Genomic DNA, 19,135 nt, shown 5'->3' with positions numbered 1-19,135 from the left:
TCACTTGCTGCTTATCATTTGCAGTGCTTTCAGGAAGAGTTCAACCCCTTAGCTTGGCACCAGAGATTCTTCACAACCTGGTTCCTGCCTGTCTCTATAGCCTTGTCTTCCGCCACACCTTGACATTAGCCTTCCACGCCGGTGCACTCACTGATCCCCCTCACGCTGCTGATTATTTCCATGACTTTGAACATTTGGGCCCCTCTGCCTGTTCTGCTATGACATCCCAGAATGCACATTTTCCCAGGGGATTTACTGGGACTCAATGGAGATAGAAAATTCTAAAAAAGCAGACCTTAAAGCAATATAAATCCATTATTTGAATTATAAATGCTCTGACATCTACACTTGATCTTAGCCAAAAGGCCGAGAAGCGATTAAATGCTCTGACATCTAAACTGTGCCTCAAATTACCCACATATCAAAGCACACACAACTATTCTCTACAAAGTAGATACTGAATACATGCTCACTGAGTATCTTAAAAACTTTTAGGGGCCCCTCAAAACTTCCAGATGTAAAGAATGAGTTGGTAAAGCTGTCAAAGCAAGCTGAGACAGAGAAAAAGGATTTTAAATGGAACGAGGGCAAGAAGAATGGGTGTAGATTCATCGCTTCTCGTTCTTATTTCCCCTACAGGTGCCCTCAAACTATGGTGAAGGGGCCAGGACCACACCTTGTGCTACAGCACATCTTTTGGCTCCGAGCGAAAGATGAGGTTGGGATCTCATGGTCTTAGAATGACATTAGGAAACAAACGTAAATAGCATGGCCACAGAAACTGAAATATCCAGATAGGCTACTCACCCTAACCTTTCTTCCTTCCTTCTACACAAATACAATTTAAAAATGATAGACATCTTGGGCTGCCTGAATGGCTCAGTCGGTTGAGCGTCTGACTCTTGATTTCAGCTCAGATCGTGATCTCATGGTTTGTGGGATTGAGCCCTGCATTGGGCTCCGTGCTGAGAGTGCAGAGTCTGCTTCAGATGCTCTCTCTCCCCCCCCCTCTCTCTCTCTGCCTCTCCCCCACTCATTCTCTGTCTCTCAAAATAAATACACATTAAGAGAATTATAGGTGTGTCTGGGTGGCTCAGGTGGTTAAGCATCCAACTCTTGGTTTTGCCTCAGGTCATGATCTCATGGTGGTGGGATTGAACCCCTCGCTGGGCTCCACACTGGGTGTGCAGCTTGCTTGAGATTCTCTCTCTCCCTGTCCCTCTGCCCTTCCCCTGCTTGTGCTGGCACATGCGTGCCCCCTCCCCGCCTCTCTCAAATTGAAAGCAATGTTTAAATGCTTAAAATATAAAGAGAAAAGGAAAGTCAAAGTGTACACTATCATTACAGCTATGTAAAAATGCACACACACGAGCAAGGACTGACCCAGAACAGAAAAATAAACTTGATACGTTAGGGCAGGGTTTGTCAACCTCAGCATTGTTGACATTTGAGCTGAATAATTCTTTGTTGTGGGGGGATATTCTGTGCACAGAAGGATATAAAGCAGCATCCCTGGCCTCTGCCAACTGGATGCCAGTAACATCTCCCTAGCTGAGACAACTAAAAATGTCTCTATCCATTGCCACACATCTCTTGGGGAGCAAGATCACCCCCTGGGTTTAGAACTACTGTGCAGGGTGAAAGAAATTTAAAAAAAAAAAAATTTTTTTTTTAACATTTATTTGTTTTTGAGACAGAGAGAGACAGAGCATGAACGGGGGAGGGTCAGAGAGAGGGAGACACAGAATCCGAAACAGGCTCCAGGCTGTCAGCACAGAGCCCGACGCGGGGGTCGAACCCATGGACCGCGAGATCGTGACCTGAGCCGAAGTCGGACGCCTAGCCGACTGAGCCACCCAGGCGCCCGGTGAAAGAAATTTTTTAAAAGTTACTGTTTGGATGCCTGGCTGGCTCAGTCAGTAGAACATAGGACCCCGGATCTCGGTGTTGTGGGGTTGTGAGTTTCAAGCCCCACGCTGGGTATAGCGATTACTTCAAAATAAAATCTTTAAAAAAAGAGTTACTTTCCAATGTTGCCATCATGATGGTTGTTCAGTATATACATTTTGGAAGGGAAAGGTAAACCCCTTGCGATACAGCATCTAACACTCTTTTTCAAAAGTTAGAATTTATCCATTAAATGTGAAGAACTGAAAAAGTTTCAGAACTTCTACCCACCCCCCCCCCCCGCCCCCAATCTATTATAGAAGAGAAAGATGAATTTCTCAGTGTTTGGAAACTTGACCTGGCTGTAAGTATGAGATATCATAAATAAGTGTCGTAATTGACCTGAGAAATAAAAATATCCAAATCATTCTGGCTCCCAAAATACCCTCTCAAAGTGTACACTTTGCATATATTCAAAATGGTTTACATTAAAATCTGAATACTGAGAAAGAAATAGTAAGACTCAACAAGGAACACATACTTTAAGACAATTTAAATAAAGTTTTCCAACTAAAAGGAAATTGCACTGGCTCTAAATGAAACTCACTCTATTTTTAAGGTCCTATGTTCCAGTCTTTTAAGGACCACTAAGAGTGCTCCTTTGCCAAAAATATTTATTTTCAACCACTCCTCATCATTTCTGTTTCTTGGCTCACACAGCAAGGAACGCCTTCTAATTAAGAAACTGACATGAAGAGAAGGCACAAGAGATGCTGTTTCAAGCATCTCCTCTCCAGAAAATTCTATCGTATCAAGGCATTGAATTCATATGGGCTTATGAAAGTTGAAATCCTGTTACATGATCATCCTGAATGATCTTTTCACATGCATGAAAGCATCGTGTATACCTAACATAGTATTCACTTGAGCCAGGAACAATCTTCTTTCTTTATATAAGCCTGGGACCGGCCTAAAAATGCATTTTGGTTGTTTCCCCCTCCACTTTCAAAACACACTAGGCTTGTAGAAATTTACTGTTTGTATTTACCAATGTGCGCTTCTCCATGTTAGTCTCTAGTTTACCCAAGACAGGAAGCTTGCCACAGTGCAGAGAAACAGAGAAAATCTTCCAAATGATCCCAGAGCTGCAGAATGTGGAATACTTAGCTACCCAAAGCATTGTAGTAGGAAAGCAGAGGGAGGTGGTCTATAGATGGCAGAGGTGGTGGAGACGAATGGACATTCAGTGACGCGCAGCGTGGACAAGAAAGGGTGAAAATGGCTGTGGAATGAGCAGGATGAGAAAACTGGCACTCTGGGTGATGAGAGAAATGGATGAGGTTGTAGCTGGAAAGGCAGAAAGTAACTGACTTGATGACGTCTGAGGCTGAAGATACAAAAGGCCTCCAGAGCTTCATCGGGAATTAAGGTTCCGCATGATGAACATAAGGCGAAAGGGCAGAAAACAGCCTACAACCAGGGGAAGCCGTGGCTCCGAGGACTTCGTCCGGGCCGGGACCTTCAGGCGCGGTTGTCGGTGCAGGGCCGAGTCTTCGCCTGGGCGGTGGGAAAAGGAACGCCCGCCTAGCTGACTGACGGGGTTCCAAGCTCTCTCTCAGTAAGACAGGCAGCCTAATCCTAAAGGCCTGGGGCGGCTGGGTCCCAGGAGACGGACGAGCCCTTCTTCAGGCGGTTTCACTCCAGCCCGCGACTACAAAGGCAGAGCTGCGACAGGCTCTCCCGTTTCAGGCCATACTGGGGAGACGAGCGGGAAAGACGTAGAATGCTGAAAAGGGACGGGGAGTAGGCGCTTTCCTCCTCGGGGCTGAAGCGGGAACAGGGGGAACCTCAGGAACCAGGTCGGAAATTGTCTTTTGGGGAGTCCCGAGTCGCACGGCTCCTCCACCGCTGCTCCGCTGCCAGCTGCAGGTGCCTTCTCAGGCCGGAGCGTCATAGCAACCGCGCTGGCCGCAGGGACGCCAAGGCATCCTTCCGGCGGGAACCATAGAAACGACGCGCACCATTGGCTCAGGGGCTGCTCTTCCTGTGGAGACAGTGCACACCATTGGCTTTTGGGTCATGGGGCGGGGTTTTTCGGCAGGATTGAAGGTACGGCTCATTCCGTTGGCTTTGCAGTAACCATGGTCACAACCGGGCGCACGCTTGCTACTTCGGGGATACATTTTGTTAGCGGGCATTTATAACTATCAAATAGCTTCCCGCCTGGCCTTATCTAAAGACCGGGCCTAATGGTTTTATTTTTTTCTAGAAGCAACTTCATTCTTAAAAGGGAGAGGGTCAGGAGTTCTGAGTTTTAAGCCTAGATCCGTCACTACCTGGGGCGCCTAAGACAAATCACATTTTTGGACCCGTCTTTATTACTGTAAAACATGAATAAACCGGACTTGACTAGAATTGTCCCTGAGACAGAGCCCTTTAGAAGTTCTAAGCACTAAAGAAGAAGGAGGAGAAGAAGAAGAAGAAGAAAGGGGGGGGGGGGAGGAGGAAGAAGAGGAGGAGGAGAGGAAGGAGAAGTCCCAAGCACTGAAAATTCAGTTTGGATGAACCCTTCCTTCCTCCACCTATGTCATGCAAAATAATTTCTAAGTGACAATTTCACAGAGGCTTGGTTTATATCATCTTCATTTAAATGCTCTTATCGGAAGATTCTAGTTCTTCAAAGCTTGATTTGACTCCTGTTTTGGGGGCCCTTGCTTTGCTGATATCCCACACAGGTACATTTCAGTCTTATTCTAGTTCCACATAGGATCCTTTCCAAAGCTTGGCCAGTTGTCTGGACAGATCTTATCCCTTACTTTCTGTAAGTGCTTCAACCATTTCCTCGTGCAAGAGCCCTGCAAGTGTTTTTACTCTGATCTAAAATGCTCACCACCATCACTTCCGGCCCACTTAACCCCTACTTATCAGTTCAAGTGTCACTTCCTCTAAACAATCCTTGGTCATCCAATCTAGATCAAGTGCCTTCTCATTCGCTCTCATTGACTCATGTTCCTTTTCATTATTTCTTCCCTTGCACACTCCTATTTGCTGTTAAAGAAACAAACAAAAAATCTCTTGGAATATTAACATGTGTGAATACTGTTTAAGTGCTCCAAATGAAAATTAAACTGAATTGGGAAACACTTTAAATAATTGCCTGTAGGGAAGTGGCGTTTATTTAAGCATAACAAAACAGGATAGGAAATGGTTCTCCAGGGAAGTAATAATTATGGCAGAAACAAACATTAAGATCTCTTCTAGTTTTCACTCCATTTGCTCTTATTGGACATTCCAACATCATAATGACAGTCATCATTCACATAAAGCTATAGATGTAGGGAAGAAAATCAGTCTTTTGCTTCCTATCCCTTCAGTACTGCAGCCACTGCTGACAGCTTGTTGTCTTTGAGGTTTTGCTAATTGGACCTTAAGTTAATTTAAAATTTTTGTTCAATGAAACTGCTGCTTACAGAATAGTCCTGATTGCTGCAGTTATTTTTCCTCTGCTCAAAGAGTCACATCTCCTGACTTACTGATTTATTTCAATGCATTTCGGCACCTCTACTCAAATCTTTTCAACTAAAATTGTGCCTGTCATTAGACACAAGGGGGTACCCTTCCCAACTCCATGAAATAGGACTAATTATATTTTATTTTGTTAAAAGTTTGAGAGAGAGAGTCAGCGCGAGTGGGGGACAGGGAGAGAGACAGAGACAGGGAATCCCAGGCAGGCTCTGTGCTGCCAGTGCAGAACCCGATTCCAGGCTTGAACTCATGAAACCGTAAGATAATGACCTGAGCCGAAACCAAGAGGTAGATGCTTAACCTACTGAGCGACCAGGTGCTCCACTAACAGCATTTAAAATCAAATACGTATAACTCCTATTTCTATCTACTTATTAATGGTAGTTTTTCAATATGCCCTCTGGATCATCCTACAGATCATTAGGGGATTTTTCTGAACCACACTTCTTGTGCACTCCCAACCCAAAGCTCAGGACAGTGAAAGTTGCTTTGAAATCTTAAGAATTCAGGGACCAAGCGAGGCACCAGAATAATACTGCCACCACCAGAAAATACACCATAAAATTTAAGCGTAGGTGAAAAATCTAAATGCCAGGCACCAGACTAATGCTTTATCTTCGCTGTTTTATCTAACCCTTGCCACAAAGGGCATTACTTAGCAGAGAGATTTATTATCTCTGGTTTATAAACGAGGAGCCTGAGAGTAAGTTAAGGGCGTAAGCTTACAAAGGTCACAGGTGACACAGCTGGAACCATCAAACAGGCTGACTCCAAAGCCCATACTCCTTACCACACTGTAAAGCTTCCCTCAAGGCAGAAGTCACTAATAGGTCCCTGCCTGGCCCCGGGATAGAAGCCAAAGTTAAATTTCCCCTAAGAGCAGTTCTAAAATATTTGAAAGGCAAACTGTTATCTCAAATAGAGAGTCAATCTAGGAAAAGGAGCAAAAAGTAAATGTAGGGGGAAGCACATCATTCTACAGGGAATCTATCCCAAGGGAAGGGTCCTTCTCTCCTACTCCCATCTTTGATAAAAACAACATCACTTCCATTGTGTTGGCTTTTGGGCACATACTTTATTGCACTTTATTATTCATACATCCATTTCCCAAACAGAGACATATTTATTCATCTTTTTAATCTTCATAATCCTCAGGACCTACCACATAGTAGGCATCAAGAAATATTTGATCTTCAAGGCATGGCCATTCATGCATCCCTAATCCTTCTCATAGTATGAAGACGGTTGATATTCAGGCCTCACATGTATATGCTGAGGCATAGAATTCCCAATGAGCTCTTTTTCTAAAGGTGAGCAACAGTTTGTGTTCATTTTCAAAATCCAGATGATAATCAGGTGAGTGTGTCAGGTGGCTTGGTCGTAACTGCTTTGCTCTTGTTTTCATTTTTATGGAGTATGAAATGACCTTTAAAAGACAAATACCAAACTATATTCACCTGCATACCACTCACTGCTTTCTCCCTTCATTTTCTCTGTCTTTATGGAAGCAAAGGGTTTATTTTCACCACTTGTAAGAGCCCTGATCCACTGAACAAGTTTTGATCCTACAAAGGCTTTTCACTTCAGTTTTTGTCATGTATAAAAGCCGTGTGTCGAGAATGAAGATCATCCACTATCTTGTCTTCTATATCTACACCTTTCTCTACTTCTTCCTCTGATAGCAATATCTTGGTTTCTGAGTCTTTGGTTAGAATAACCACAAAGGACCGTCGTGACTCAATGCTATTAGCTATCACCACTTGATGTCGATAAACTTCCAAAGCATTCCGTGCACGATCAAGTATGATGGAAGGGTCAGTCTCCAACTTAAAGGAAATTATAAATGCTTTGGGAGCCCAGTCTTTAACCAAAGGAGAAAGCATTTTTGGCACCATCTTCATGGTTATCTGTATTGGAAAAAGAAAAGCTTAATAAGCAAACAAAGCTCAGTATCTACCAGGTCAATCTCATGGGAAACTAAGGAAGCAAGGACTCAGATTTTTGGCTAAGTCAGTTTAAGTGGTATTTCTCATTGTCAAACTTTTCAAAGCATTATACATGCTTGGCTTAAAAGCCTTGGTTCTAGAGGGTTCATAAAGATACCTAATTCCAAGGCTTTATACAAATCCTGGGACAAGCCATGAATTAACCTTGCCCTACCACCCTCATTACCATTAACAGAGCTCTAGAAAAAGAGCATTATATTTTATTAAACATTCCCCTCATTTTACCAAACACTCAAATAAACAAAGGCAAATAATCTGTTCATGCAAATCTATAACCCAAATGTAACTTTGGCAGAAATTTAATTAAAGTTGGGTTTTTAAACCTCTGCCTAAAGTATTTCTTGCACCGGTAGAATGGCTATTTGACTCCACTTAAACACTGTCACTCATAACACATCTTAGCGCTGAAGAAACAGAACTGATTTTTATTTTCATTTGATCAAAACTCCCACTATGCCATTCTTGATCCCTTCTAAGAATGTTGAGTCGGTTTGTGTACTTTCAAGGAAGAACCGAAAAATACAGGATACATCAAAGCTCCCGGATTTTTAAAAGTGTGAAATTACTACGATAATTATCAGGATATCCCCCTCAGAAAGTTAGCATAGGGATTAGACATACATTCCCCACTTAATTTTTCTGCTTAGCATTTTCCACTATCTAACATAGTATGCATTTGGCTTATTTATGGTCTCCTCAGCAAAGGAGAAGCAACATAGGGGCACAGTGTATTTCTTTACACTGCTTTATCTCCAAGTCCTGCCATAGTATTTGGCATATAGAGGGTACTCAATAAATTATTTGTTGAACAAATGAACAGCAAGTGCCCCACAGGCAGAGTTTCTCCTTTTAAATTCTGCTTGTATCATAAATGATTAAGAATTCTCTCAGGTTCCAAGAAGCCAGATCATCTCAACATCTGAACCACACCACTAGCCACCCCATACCCTTTCCTCAAACTACAGCCATCATGGTTATCTTACACCCACCGCTCTCTCTCTCTAATTTACCTTCCCTATTGATGCCAGAATGTTCTTTTCAAACAAGAATTTTTGTCTCATTCTCCTACTTGTTTTCCTTAGCTCCACAGGATAAAATTCCTTAAGAGGGAATACAAAATCTTCTGCGAAGTAAGCTCTCTTCAGCTTCCCCACCCCCTGCCCAGCTCCCCACTCTCCCTGCTCTCCAGCCTTACCAAAGAATTTCAGTTCACCGCACACTGCTCATTTCCAAACTTCAATCTGTAATGACCTTCCCTACTTTGTCTGGTATACTCTCTACTCATCTTTTAAAACCCAGTTTTAAAGTCATCTCTTCCAGGAAGCCTTCCTTGACTTCCCCAAGATTCACTCACCCCATGCTCTGACTTCACTTTGTACGTACCTCTACTAGAGCATTTATCACTCTGTACTGTAATTATGTCTGTGTCCAGCTCCCTCACTAGAGTGTGAGGTTCTTGAGGGAGGGCGGTGTCTTATTCATCTCTGTATCCCTAGTGCCTAGCACATACGGAATGCAGAAAGGCCATCTCCAGATCAAGAGGGAATTAACCCAAGATTGATTATAGGGGGATCAGATCTCTGGAAGAGAAGCGCCTGTCACCTGCAGTGGGCCCCCAGATGACTGGATCTTGTGTTCAGGCATTTCTGAGACAGGAACATAGAAATCTGACACGGCCGCAGCCAGGTAAAACATCGCAGAAGAGCCTGCAGAGAGAAGCACAGGGTGTAATAAATCGGAGTGGGATATGGGATCGGGTCCTTTTCAACTCAGGCTCCCTTGGCTGTGAGACCGCGGATAATGAAAAGGTGAGGGGAAAAGTGTCTGGGGGAGAAAGGCTCTGCCTGCAGGAAACCTTGGACTCCTAGAGCACGCACCCAGCGGATTGAGCGCCTGGGCCGCAGCCTGCAGCAGATGCAAATAGTCCGCCAAAGTGGAGAACTCCACGGCAAGGAAGGTGCCGGCAGCCGCAGCCTCCTGGTAGCTCCGCAGAGCGGCCGCGAAGCCCGGAAGTGCATTCTCCTCGGCCTCCAGGCTCAGCAAGCCCGAAGGGGTTGAGCCGCTGGGCCGCAACGCCGACAACCAGGTCTGGGGCGGGAAGCGGTGGGCAAAAGGGAAGGCGGAGCGAGCGCGGTACAGGAACAGGACCCCGTAGCCCGCGGCCAGGAAGGCCTCGGCCGAGGTGGCACCGCGCCGCCCGCTGCTGAAGTTGTCCAGGAAGCGCACTGGTCGGGCTTCCAGGGGGACCTTGGTGCCGCCGGACGTGATCAACACCACCCGCCGGCCCTGCGCGCCCAGCCTGGCGGCGAAGCGAGCCATAACCTCGGCGTAGCGCGCAGCTCCCGCAGGCTTGGGGAACTCGGCGACCAGGTCCACTTCCGCCATCAGTCCCTGGGCGCGCCCCACACTGGCGCACACTCTACCGCCACCGGCGCCGCGCCCCAGCCCGGCTCCAGGTCCCCGCGCAGCCGCAATAGCGAGGGGGCGGACCTTTACCTTACGCCGCACGCCGGCGCCAGCCTTCTTCGCGTCGGGGGAGGCGTGCCGGTTTCGACCCACAGCGCGGCAGAGGTGACCCTGAGCTAGCGGGACTTGTGGGCGGGCAGGCATCTGGAAGGGTCACATCCCCTCATGTTAGTTTCCTCCTCCGGTAACGAACTGTCCGTTTTTGCCTCTAACCGGCCACCGTATAGGCCTTCCTGGACTTTGATTCCACTGGCGTCAGATTGCCCGGCCATTTAACCTTCGGGACTTAACGGGGGGGAGTTTTGTGTTTGTTTGTTTTTTTTAATTATTATTATTTTTTAACCCCACAAATACACTCTAGATGTCAGTGGAACTGCGCTTCTCCCCCCTGAGCTTGAATTCCTGGGAACGAGGCTGCCCGGTAGTGGTCACGTGACGCCGGCGTCCGGCGTGTCCTCTCCAGGCAACCGTCCTGGGGACCGAAGACGCCGCTGGCTGCAACATGAACATCATCTGCCCGCTGGCGGTGCCTAAGGGGCGCCGGCTCTGCTGCGAAGTGTGCGAAGCCCCGGCCGAGCGCGTGTGCACGGCCTGCACGGTCACTTATTACTGGTAGGCCCTGAAATGTGGCACGTGGGCCCCTCAACTCCCTCCCTCTCTCCCCATTACAGGTCTGGGTGCCCTGCGTAAGCCATAGCACCAGCTCTGCCAGGGAACACTCAACGCGGTTTCAAGACAGGTCCCCAAGACTTCTGTGTGTGCCTCTTCTCCCACTCATTCATTCGTCACCAGATGTTTTGTTGACCGCCTACTGTGCGCAATGCACTGTTCTAGAAGCTGAAGTTACTAGTGGAAACTTGGTGGACTGTGTCCCTCAAAGATCTAACATACTAATGCGGAAGATAGATAAACAAAAAGAAAACCAGATAATTTCAGAGAGTCATAAATGCCATAAAGACAAAGGAAATGTGATGGGAAGTAGGGCAGACAGCTTCTTGGAGGGTAGATACTGATGTGAAAATAAAGTAGGAGCAGTCCACCGTGGAAATGCTGGGCTCTGAGGGTGTAAAGGCTGTGGTGTGTTAGAGGAATAGAAACCAGGCCAGTTTGGTGCACAGCCAAGACGGTGAGAGTGTGGGGAGGGTAGTAGAAAATGAGATGAGATTTCATTCGTTCAACATAACATCCCCTGATCTTTGCTTCCAGTTAGACCTATGTTGGACCTGAGATAAAACTGCTAGGTGGCAGATGGCCAGAAACCTAGTCCAGCGAACTAACTTGTTTTAAAAAGTCATTATAATAGACTCAGCATGACAAGTGCTGTCACTCAAGGTCTGCTGTTTCCTGGGACCTCTAAGGATGGAAGCCTAGTGGCTGGGGGCAGTATCTGGAAAGGTTTCTCTGAGTAAATAATGTTTGCGATGACTCTTGAAAGGTCAGTAGGAAATTGCCAGGTGAATGAACAATGAAGACAGAAGGGCAGGGTACTCCTGGCATCCAGGTCTACTTGGGTAAAAGCTAAAAGAACAGAGTTTATTCAGAGCCGGGTAGAGAAGATAGTGGAGGAAGCAGTTGCTGATTTTCACATTGCAGACTGGACCCCTTAGCAGATCGTGGATAAATCACAACCAGCATTTTAAGGAAAATGCACTTTTTTAAGGAAGAAAGTAGAATAACATAGAAAGTATCAGAGTAACCCTACTTGAATTGTTTCTTGAAAATTTTTAGCATTTTATGTGGATATGTGTGTTTGTAATGGTAAAATGTATTTCTTACTAAAAAGAACATTTAAAAACGATTGTGGTAGGTAGTAGTAGGAGTTTAAACCAAGGAGATACAGGTTAGGGCCAGATGGTGACATGAGATCGAGAAGTTTGGAATTTACCCTCTGGGATGTCCTGGATCGTTTTGACGGGCTCTCCCTTGTGTTAAGGAAGGATGACAGTAGCAGTGTGGAAGATAAATTGGAAGGTAGACCCTGGAGGCCGCATCACTGATTTAAGAAGTTGTTGCAGTTGGGGCGCCTGGGTGGCTCAGTCAGTTAAGCATCTAACTTCAGCTCAGGTCATGATCTTGCAGTCAGTGAGTTTGAGCCCCTCATCGGGCTCTTTGCTGACAGCTCAGAGCCTGGAGCCTGCTTCGGATTCTGTTTCTCTCTCTCTCTGCCCCTTCCCTGCTCACACTCTGTCTCTCTCTGTCTCTCAAAAATGAATAAATGTTAAAAAAAAAAAAAAAGAAGTTGTTGCAGTGATCCTAGCAGAAAGTGAATCTACCTCTCTCAGACTGAATTAGGTGTTCCTCCTCAGTGCTCTCGCAGCACTCTATATGTTCCCTAGCCTAAAATTTAGGACACAGATTGACATCAGTTGTTTAGTAGTCCATATTCCTCACTAGGTCTGTATATCCCATGAGGGAAGGGACGGCATCTGTGTTTTTCTTGCAGTGTCTTCATTGCCTTTAGAATACAATTCAGGATTTGTAGCAAAAACTACAAAGCCCTGGTCATTTCTCTACCTTCATTTCCCACTACACTCACCCTCTCTTCTCCTTGATGTAGTTACCGAGGTTTTCTTCAGGTCTAGTTTGCCGAGTCCTTTCCTCCCTCAGTTTCTTTGCCTGGACTGTTTTCTCTACTAGGAATGTCCTCTTCAGCCACAAGCTCCCTGTCATCCTTCAGTTCTCAGGAATGTTATTTCTTCAAAGAGGTCTTTCTGGAAGTACTCCTCTCTGAGTTTTCTCGCTCACCTTTTTCTTCGTTTTTCCTGTACTTTTGTATTTCGTGTTTACTTGTTTAGTATCTGTGTCTCTTCCTAAACCTACTGGCTGCACATACCGCACACTCAGTGATCATTTGTTGAATAAGCGAGCTTCTGAGTGGATAGTAAACCTATTAACACAGAAGGAGGTGGTGGGGGGTGACAGATTGGGTAGGGGATACACAGTTTGAGGGCCTTCAGGTCCCTTGGGAGAGATGGCTAGTAAACCACTTCAAGTACAGGCCTGGCACTCAGGGGAGAGAGGAGAGCCTCTACCTGATATGAGCATCTACCTCTTTCCCTCTTGCCTTCATCCCTGCAGCCAGAAGTAATTCCTTCTTCCTCTCAACTCACTTTGTTGTCACTCTCTACTCTCAGATGACTCTTACTTCCCTTCTTCATTTTAGTTGTTGACACGTGTGCTATCTCAATTTTATTATGTTCCATTAATGCAGGATATTATGTTGAATATGTGTAGAAGGACTATCCTGCAAATGCTGTCTTTTGATCTATGTCAAACCCATCTGTATATACCTTACAGTCTCTTGCAGAGTGTCGTGAAACAGTAGGAACTAAATATGTGATGAATGCATGAATAAGTTATTATTTCCTATGCCCTTATCCACCATTAGTTCCTTTCTCCTCTTTCACTGCCTTTAATTCTCTTTAAGGTGTTCTCCTCTCCCCTCCACCTTCTTTTCTTCAGATTTCTCTATGCTTGTGTCCTGGGGATTTTAAGATTTTTCCATAAAATAAAGCTGAGTTAATTGTTCTGCATCTCAGAAATGGGGGCTTTAATACTCCTCCCTCACCAGGTTTTGTGGTCGAGTGCAAAGCATGTAGCATCATGCCTGAAACCAAACTGACACTCAGTAAATATTCTTTCCTTTCATTCCAAATTTAAGGAGGCAGAAGGACAGTAAACTTGAATTTGTGAAAGCTTTTTTTTCTCTTTTTTTGCAAAAGAGTTTTTTTCTTTTAAGATGTTTTCAAATGTTTATTTATTTTTGAGAGAGTGAGAGACAGAGGGTGAGCAGGGGAGGGGCAGAGACAGCCGGAGACAAAGAACTGGAAGCAGGCTCCAGGCTCTGAGCTGTCAGCGCAAAGCCCGATGCAGGGCTTGAACTCATGAACTGTGAGATCATGACCTGAGCCGAAGTTGGATGCTCAACTGACTGAGCCACCCAGGCACCCCAAAAGATTTTTTTCCCTAATTATTAATGTAACTCATGCTTACTATAGAGAATTTGAAAATATAAAAAATAAAGAAGAAAAATAATCTATAATCTCACAATTTAGAGATTAATAGTCTGATATTTTGGTCAATTTCTTTATACTCCTTTCCTATAAATACATCTGTTTTATACACTCTGTTAATCTTGCACATATTGTTCTATATTGGATTATGAGAATATAGCCAGGGAACAGAACATTTGTAAGAAAAGGCAATTTTATTAAAGTACACATTGAAACATTACAGAAAGTTACAAGAGGCTTTAGTACTGTAAGTTAACAAATCATTGCATATAGATAAGAGTGATTTGCAGTAAGTTTTATCTAACATGTGGGGCACAAATTAAAATGTTTTCACTGATCAGGAAAAGAAAACGAATAGTGAAGTGGTATTCAATAGTAGGAGACAGTATGATCTGTGGTAAACTGCAGAATGAGTGTCCTGCCTAATGTCTTCCAAATTTAGTCTAAAAAACATGGTAATGGTTGGGGGGCTGGGATGGCTTCATTGGTTAAGTGTTCAACTCTTAGATTCAGTTCAGGTCATGATCTCATGGTTTGGTGAATTCAAGCCCCACATTGGGCTCTGTGCTGACAGCGTGGAGCCTGCTTGGGATTCTCTCTCTCCCTCTCTCTCTCTGCCCCTCCCCTACTCATGCTGTCTCTGTTTCTCTTAAATAAATAAACTTAAAAAAAATTAAACTTATTAAAACCCAAAACAAAACATGATATTGGCCAAAAAATGTCTAGCTCACAGGCTACTTGATTGTGAGCCCTGATTGAAAACATATTTTCAACTCCTTTATGCATGACTCTGTGCTGGGTATTAGGGATTAGACAGATAAGAAAAAGAACTCATGAATATATAAATAATGCTCATTTTATTTGGAAAGGCTAGATATGTCAAATGCTCTCAGTGGAACAAAAATTCAGGCAGTTAAGTAAATTAATATTTCCATTGCTCACACGATTATTCAAAAAGTCCCTATTTAATAAATATCCTATGGAACTCAACTGTTTCTATATCCTGGCTGTTAAGTGCTTTAATTGATTTGTTTACAGTAATTCTCTATAAAATTTTTTAAGTGCTCTATGTCATTTCTATGATAGCAGTTACAGTTTAAAGAGAAAATACTTTATTGCATTTCTGTTGTCCCAGAAGGAAAGAAGGAGAGAGAGGTTGAACAAAGCTATATGTTGTCTATGACTGTTTTTGTGCTACCACAAGAGTTGAATTTTTACAACAGAGACCATGTAGCTCTCAAAGCCTAAAATATTTGGCCCTTTACAGACAAACTTTGCTGACCCTGTGCTAGATTATTGTTACCAGTTTTGGAATATGTATAAATGGAATCAGTTAACTTAGACATTTGAGTAAAAATATATAATCGGCAGTAGAAATGCAAAAATTCATGATTTATGTATCCAACAACAGAGTCTCAAAATGCATGAAGTAGAGAAGGGAGAAATAATTAATAGTTGGACACTTCAGTATTCCACCGTGAATACTGAACAGGAGATAAGCAAGGAGATACAAGGCTTGAACAACACTATAAGCCAACTAGACCTAACAGACATCTATATACATTCTTCTCAAGTGCATATGGAATATTCTCCAGGATAGACCATGTATTAGACCATAAAGCAAGTCTCAATAAATTTATAAGGGTTGAAATTATACAAAGTATGTTCTGTAACCACAGCGGAATGATATTAGTAATAACAGAAGGAAATTTGGAGAATTTATGAATGTATGGAAATAACACAGTCTTAACCTGTGAGTCAAAGAAGAAATCACAAGGGAAATTAGAAAATTCTTTGAGATGAAATGAGAACAAAAATACCAATACTAAAACTTACGGGATGCAGTAAAAGCAGTACTCAGAGGGAAATTTCTAGCTATAAACACATACATTATAAAAGAAGTAAGATCTCAAGTCAGTGACCTGCCCTTCCACTTTAAGAAACTAGAGAAAGAAAAAGCAAACTCAACCCAAAACTAATGGAAGGAGGAAAATATTAAAGATTAGAGTAGAGAGAAGTGAAATAGAGAATAGAGAAGCAAGAGAAAGAATCAACAAAACTAAAAATTGATATTTTAAAGAGATTAACAAAATTGACAAACCTTTATTTAGATTGACCAAGAAGAGAACACCCAAATTACTAAAGTCAGAAATCAAAGTGGGGACATTGCTAGCAACTTTGCAGAAATCAAGGAGGTTATAAGAGAATACAATGTAGAAATGTATGCCAACAAATTAGAAAACCTAGATGAAATATATTCCTAATAAGACACAAACTGGCAAACTGACTCGAGAAAAAGAATATCTGGGTTGATCTATTAACTAAAAAGATTTAGCTAGCAACCCAAAAACTTCCCACAAAGAAAAGCCCAGGACCAGATGACTTCACTAGTGAATTCTATCAAATACTTAAAAGAAAAATTAATGCTAGTTAGTTCTTCAAGATTCTTCAAAAACTTCGAATTCTTCAAAAACTCTTCCAAAAAGTAAAAGAGGAAGAAAAAGTCCCCAACTCATTTTATGAGGCCCACGTTACCCTAATATCAAAACCAGACAAAAATATCACAAGAAAAAACTACAGATCAACATCCCTCATGAATATGGGTGCAAAAAATCCTCAACAGAATACTAGCAAACCAAATCCAGCAGGATATAAAAAAGGATTATACATCATGACCAAGTGGCATTTCTTCCAAGAATTCAAGGTTGGCTCAACATGCTAATATCAATCAGCTTAAGACATCATTTTAACAGATTAGAAGACAAAAACCACACAATCTGAACAGATACAGAAAAAGCATTTGATAAAATCCAACACCCATTATAATAAAGACACAACAAATTAGGAATAGAAAGAAACTTTCACAACTTGGTAAAGGGTATCTGTGAATAAACTTATAGAGAAACAGAGCTAACATCATATTGAGTGATCAAAGACTGAAAGCTTCTCCCCCTCCCCCCAAAAATCAGGAATGAGACAAGAATGTTACCTTTATTACTTCTATGCAACATTGTTCTAGAACTAGTTGGGGCAGCTAGGCAAGACGATGAAATAAGAGGGATCCAACTTGGAAAAGAAGGAGTAAAAAAGACCTTCTTTTTGGTGATGACATGATTTTATATAGAGAAATCCCTAAAGAACCTACAAAAAAAAACCCTATTAGGACTAATACATGAATTCAGCAAGGTTACAGGATACAAGATCAATGTGCAAAAATCAGTTGTATTTCTGTATGCTAGCAATGAACAATCTGAAAATCAAGAAAGCCATTCCATTCACAATAGCGTCAAAAAAAATTTTTTAATCCAAGAATGGCAAGACTGTATATACACAAACATTTTTGAAAGAAATGAAAGACCTACATAAATGGAGAGACATTCCATATTCATAGTTTATGAATATGTTTGTGAAGTATTAAGAAGACTTATTATTAAGATAGTGACACTTAAAAATGATCTACAGATTTAGTGCAATCCGTGTCAAAATTCCAACTGTCACTTTTGCATAAATGGCCACACTGATCCTAAAATTTATATGAAAATGCAAAGTACCCAGAATAGCCAAAAAGTCTTTTAAAAAGAACAAAGTTAGAGGACTCATACTTTTCAGTTTCACATTTTACTATGAAGCTACAGTAGTGAAGACTGTGTGTTACTGATGTAAGGATAGACATATAGATCAATGGACTAGAATTGAGAGTCCTGAAATAAGCACATACATTTTGGCCCATTAATTTTCAACACGGGTGCCAAGACCATTCAACTGGGGAAAGAATGGTCCCTTCCAGATGGTGCATAGCCACATGCAAAAGAATGAATTTGGACTCCTACCTTACACCATATACGAAAAGAGCTAAATGTAAGAGCTAAAACCAAAATTTTCAGAGGGAAACTTAGTTGTAAATCTGTGTAATTTAGGATTAGGCAACCATTTAGATAGGACACCAAAAACACAAAGATCCAAAGAAAAAATGGATTAGCTGGACTTCATCAAAACTTAAAACTTCTGTGCATCAGGGGCACCTGGGTGGCTCAATCAGTTAAGTGCCTGACTCTTAATTTCTGGTTAGGTCATGATCTCACGGTTCATTAGTTCAAGCCCCGTGTGGAGCTCTGCACTGGCAGTGTGGAGCCTGCTTGGGAGCCTCTCTGTCCCTCTCTGTCCCTCCCCTGCTCTCTCTCTTTCTCAAAATAAATTAAAAAATAAAAATTTAAAACTTCTGTGCATCAGATAAGCAAAATAAGTCAGTCAGAGAAAGATAATACCATATGAGTTCACTCATATGTGGAATTCAAAAAACAAAACAAACGAGCGTAGAGGAAGGGAAGGACAAAATAAGAAAAAAAGCAGAGAAGGAGGCAAACCACAAGAGACTTTTAATGATAGAGAACAAATGGAGGGTTGCTGGAGGGGAGGTGGATAGAGGGATGGGTTAAATGGGTGATGGGTATTAAAGAGGGTACTTGTGATCAGCACTGGATGTTGTATGTAAGTAATGAATCACTGAATTCTACTTCTGAAACCAATTTTACCCTATATATTAACTAACTTGAATTTAAATAAAAATCTCAAAAGAGAAAAAAAAAGAATTAGAAATTTGTTATAAAGAAAAGGCAGATTTTTTTTTTTTACAAATAAAGTAAGTACCAAAAAACAAAACAAAACAACAACAACCCAATAAACTGTGCATCAGAGAACATCATCAAGAAGGTGAAAAGACAACCCACAGAATGGGAGAAAATATTTACAAATCCGATATCTGATAAGGATCGTCTGTCTGGAATATGTAAAGGACTCTTAAAACTCAACAGCAAAAAGCTAAAAGACTCAGTTAAAAAATGGTCAGAAGATTTGAATACACAATTCTCCAAAGAAGATCTACAAATGGCCAACAAGCACATGAAATGATGCTGAACATTTTTGTTAAGGAAATGCAAAATAAAATCACAATGAGATACTACTTCACACACACTAAAATAGCTTTAATTTAAAAAAAGAGAATAGCAAGTGTTGGCAAAGATACAGAAAACCGAACCCTTCATATATTGCTGGTGGGCTATAAAAGTGTTCAGCCTCTGTGGAAAACGTTTTGGCAGTCCTCAAAAAGTTAAACATAGAGTTACTATATGACCCAGCAATTCCATTCTTAGGTATGTGCTCAGGGAATTGAAAATATATGTTCAGTCTAGAATGATGGAGATGTGAGTTGTGTCCATTTTTCTCTGCAAGTAATAATAT

General features: G+C 42.3%; 2 protein-coding genes and 1 pseudogene across 6 annotated transcripts in view; 1 reads left to right on the top strand and 2 right to left on the bottom strand.

The window, feature by feature from the left end:
- Positions 1-245: 245 nt before the first annotated feature.
- LOC122228868 lies at positions 246-378 on the bottom strand (annotated as a pseudogene).
- Positions 379-6,467: 6,089 nt separating this feature from the next.
- PPCS (phosphopantothenoylcysteine synthetase) lies at positions 6,468-10,215 on the bottom strand. Of its 5 annotated transcripts, none has more exons than XM_042950490.1 (3): positions 9,915-10,215; positions 9,021-9,124; positions 6,468-7,319 (listed from the first exon to the last, which is right to left on the bottom strand). In XM_042950490.1, exons 2-3 carry the CDS (start codon positions 9,111-9,113, stop codon positions 6,996-6,998), a joined length of 417 nt encoding a protein of 138 aa, XP_042806424.1. In that variant the 5' UTR covers positions 9,114-9,124; positions 9,915-10,215; the 3' UTR covers positions 6,468-6,995. The 5 variants fall into 5 exon arrangements, with proteins under 5 accessions (XP_042806424.1, XP_042806423.1, XP_042806425.1 ...); XM_042950489.1 differs by lacking the exon at positions 9,915-10,215 and adding an exon at positions 9,296-9,895; XM_042950491.1 differs by lacking the exon at positions 9,915-10,215 and adding an exon at positions 9,741-9,832.
- ZMYND12 (zinc finger MYND-type containing 12) overlaps positions 9,904-19,135 on the top strand; it is a 27,813-nt gene continuing 18,581 nt past the window's right edge. The window contains exons 1-2 of the mRNA XM_042950488.1: positions 9,904-9,989; positions 10,246-10,496. Coding sequence (XP_042806422.1) covers positions 10,387-10,496 — 110 coding nt within the window. The 5' untranslated portion in view covers positions 9,904-9,989; positions 10,246-10,386. The remainder of the gene's footprint in view (positions 9,990-10,245; positions 10,497-19,135) is intronic.

Source organism: Panthera leo, chromosome C1 (genome assembly GCF_018350215.1).
Source record: "Panthera leo isolate Ple1 chromosome C1, P.leo_Ple1_pat1.1, whole genome shotgun sequence".
NCBI lineage: Eukaryota > Metazoa > Chordata > Mammalia > Carnivora > Felidae > Panthera > Panthera leo.
The sequence above is the reverse complement of the archived record's forward strand: the minus strand, read 5'-3'. Positions and strand labels throughout refer to the sequence as shown.

Bases quoted from the DNA above. Each gene is read 5' to 3' on its own strand.
- PPCS (XM_042950489.1), bottom strand. From the start codon at position 9,803: ATGGCGGAAGTGGACCTGGTCGCCGAGTTCCCCAAGCCTGCGGGAGCT. The intron at 9,125-9,295 runs GTGCGTGCTCTA...TTCTCTCTGCAG, and splicing joins CCAGGCGCTCAATCCGCTGG to GCTCTTCTGCGATGTTTTAC. The intron at 7,320-9,020 runs GTGACAGGCGCT...TTTCCAATACAG, and splicing joins CATCTGGGGGCCCACTGCAG to ATAACCATGAAGATGGTGCC.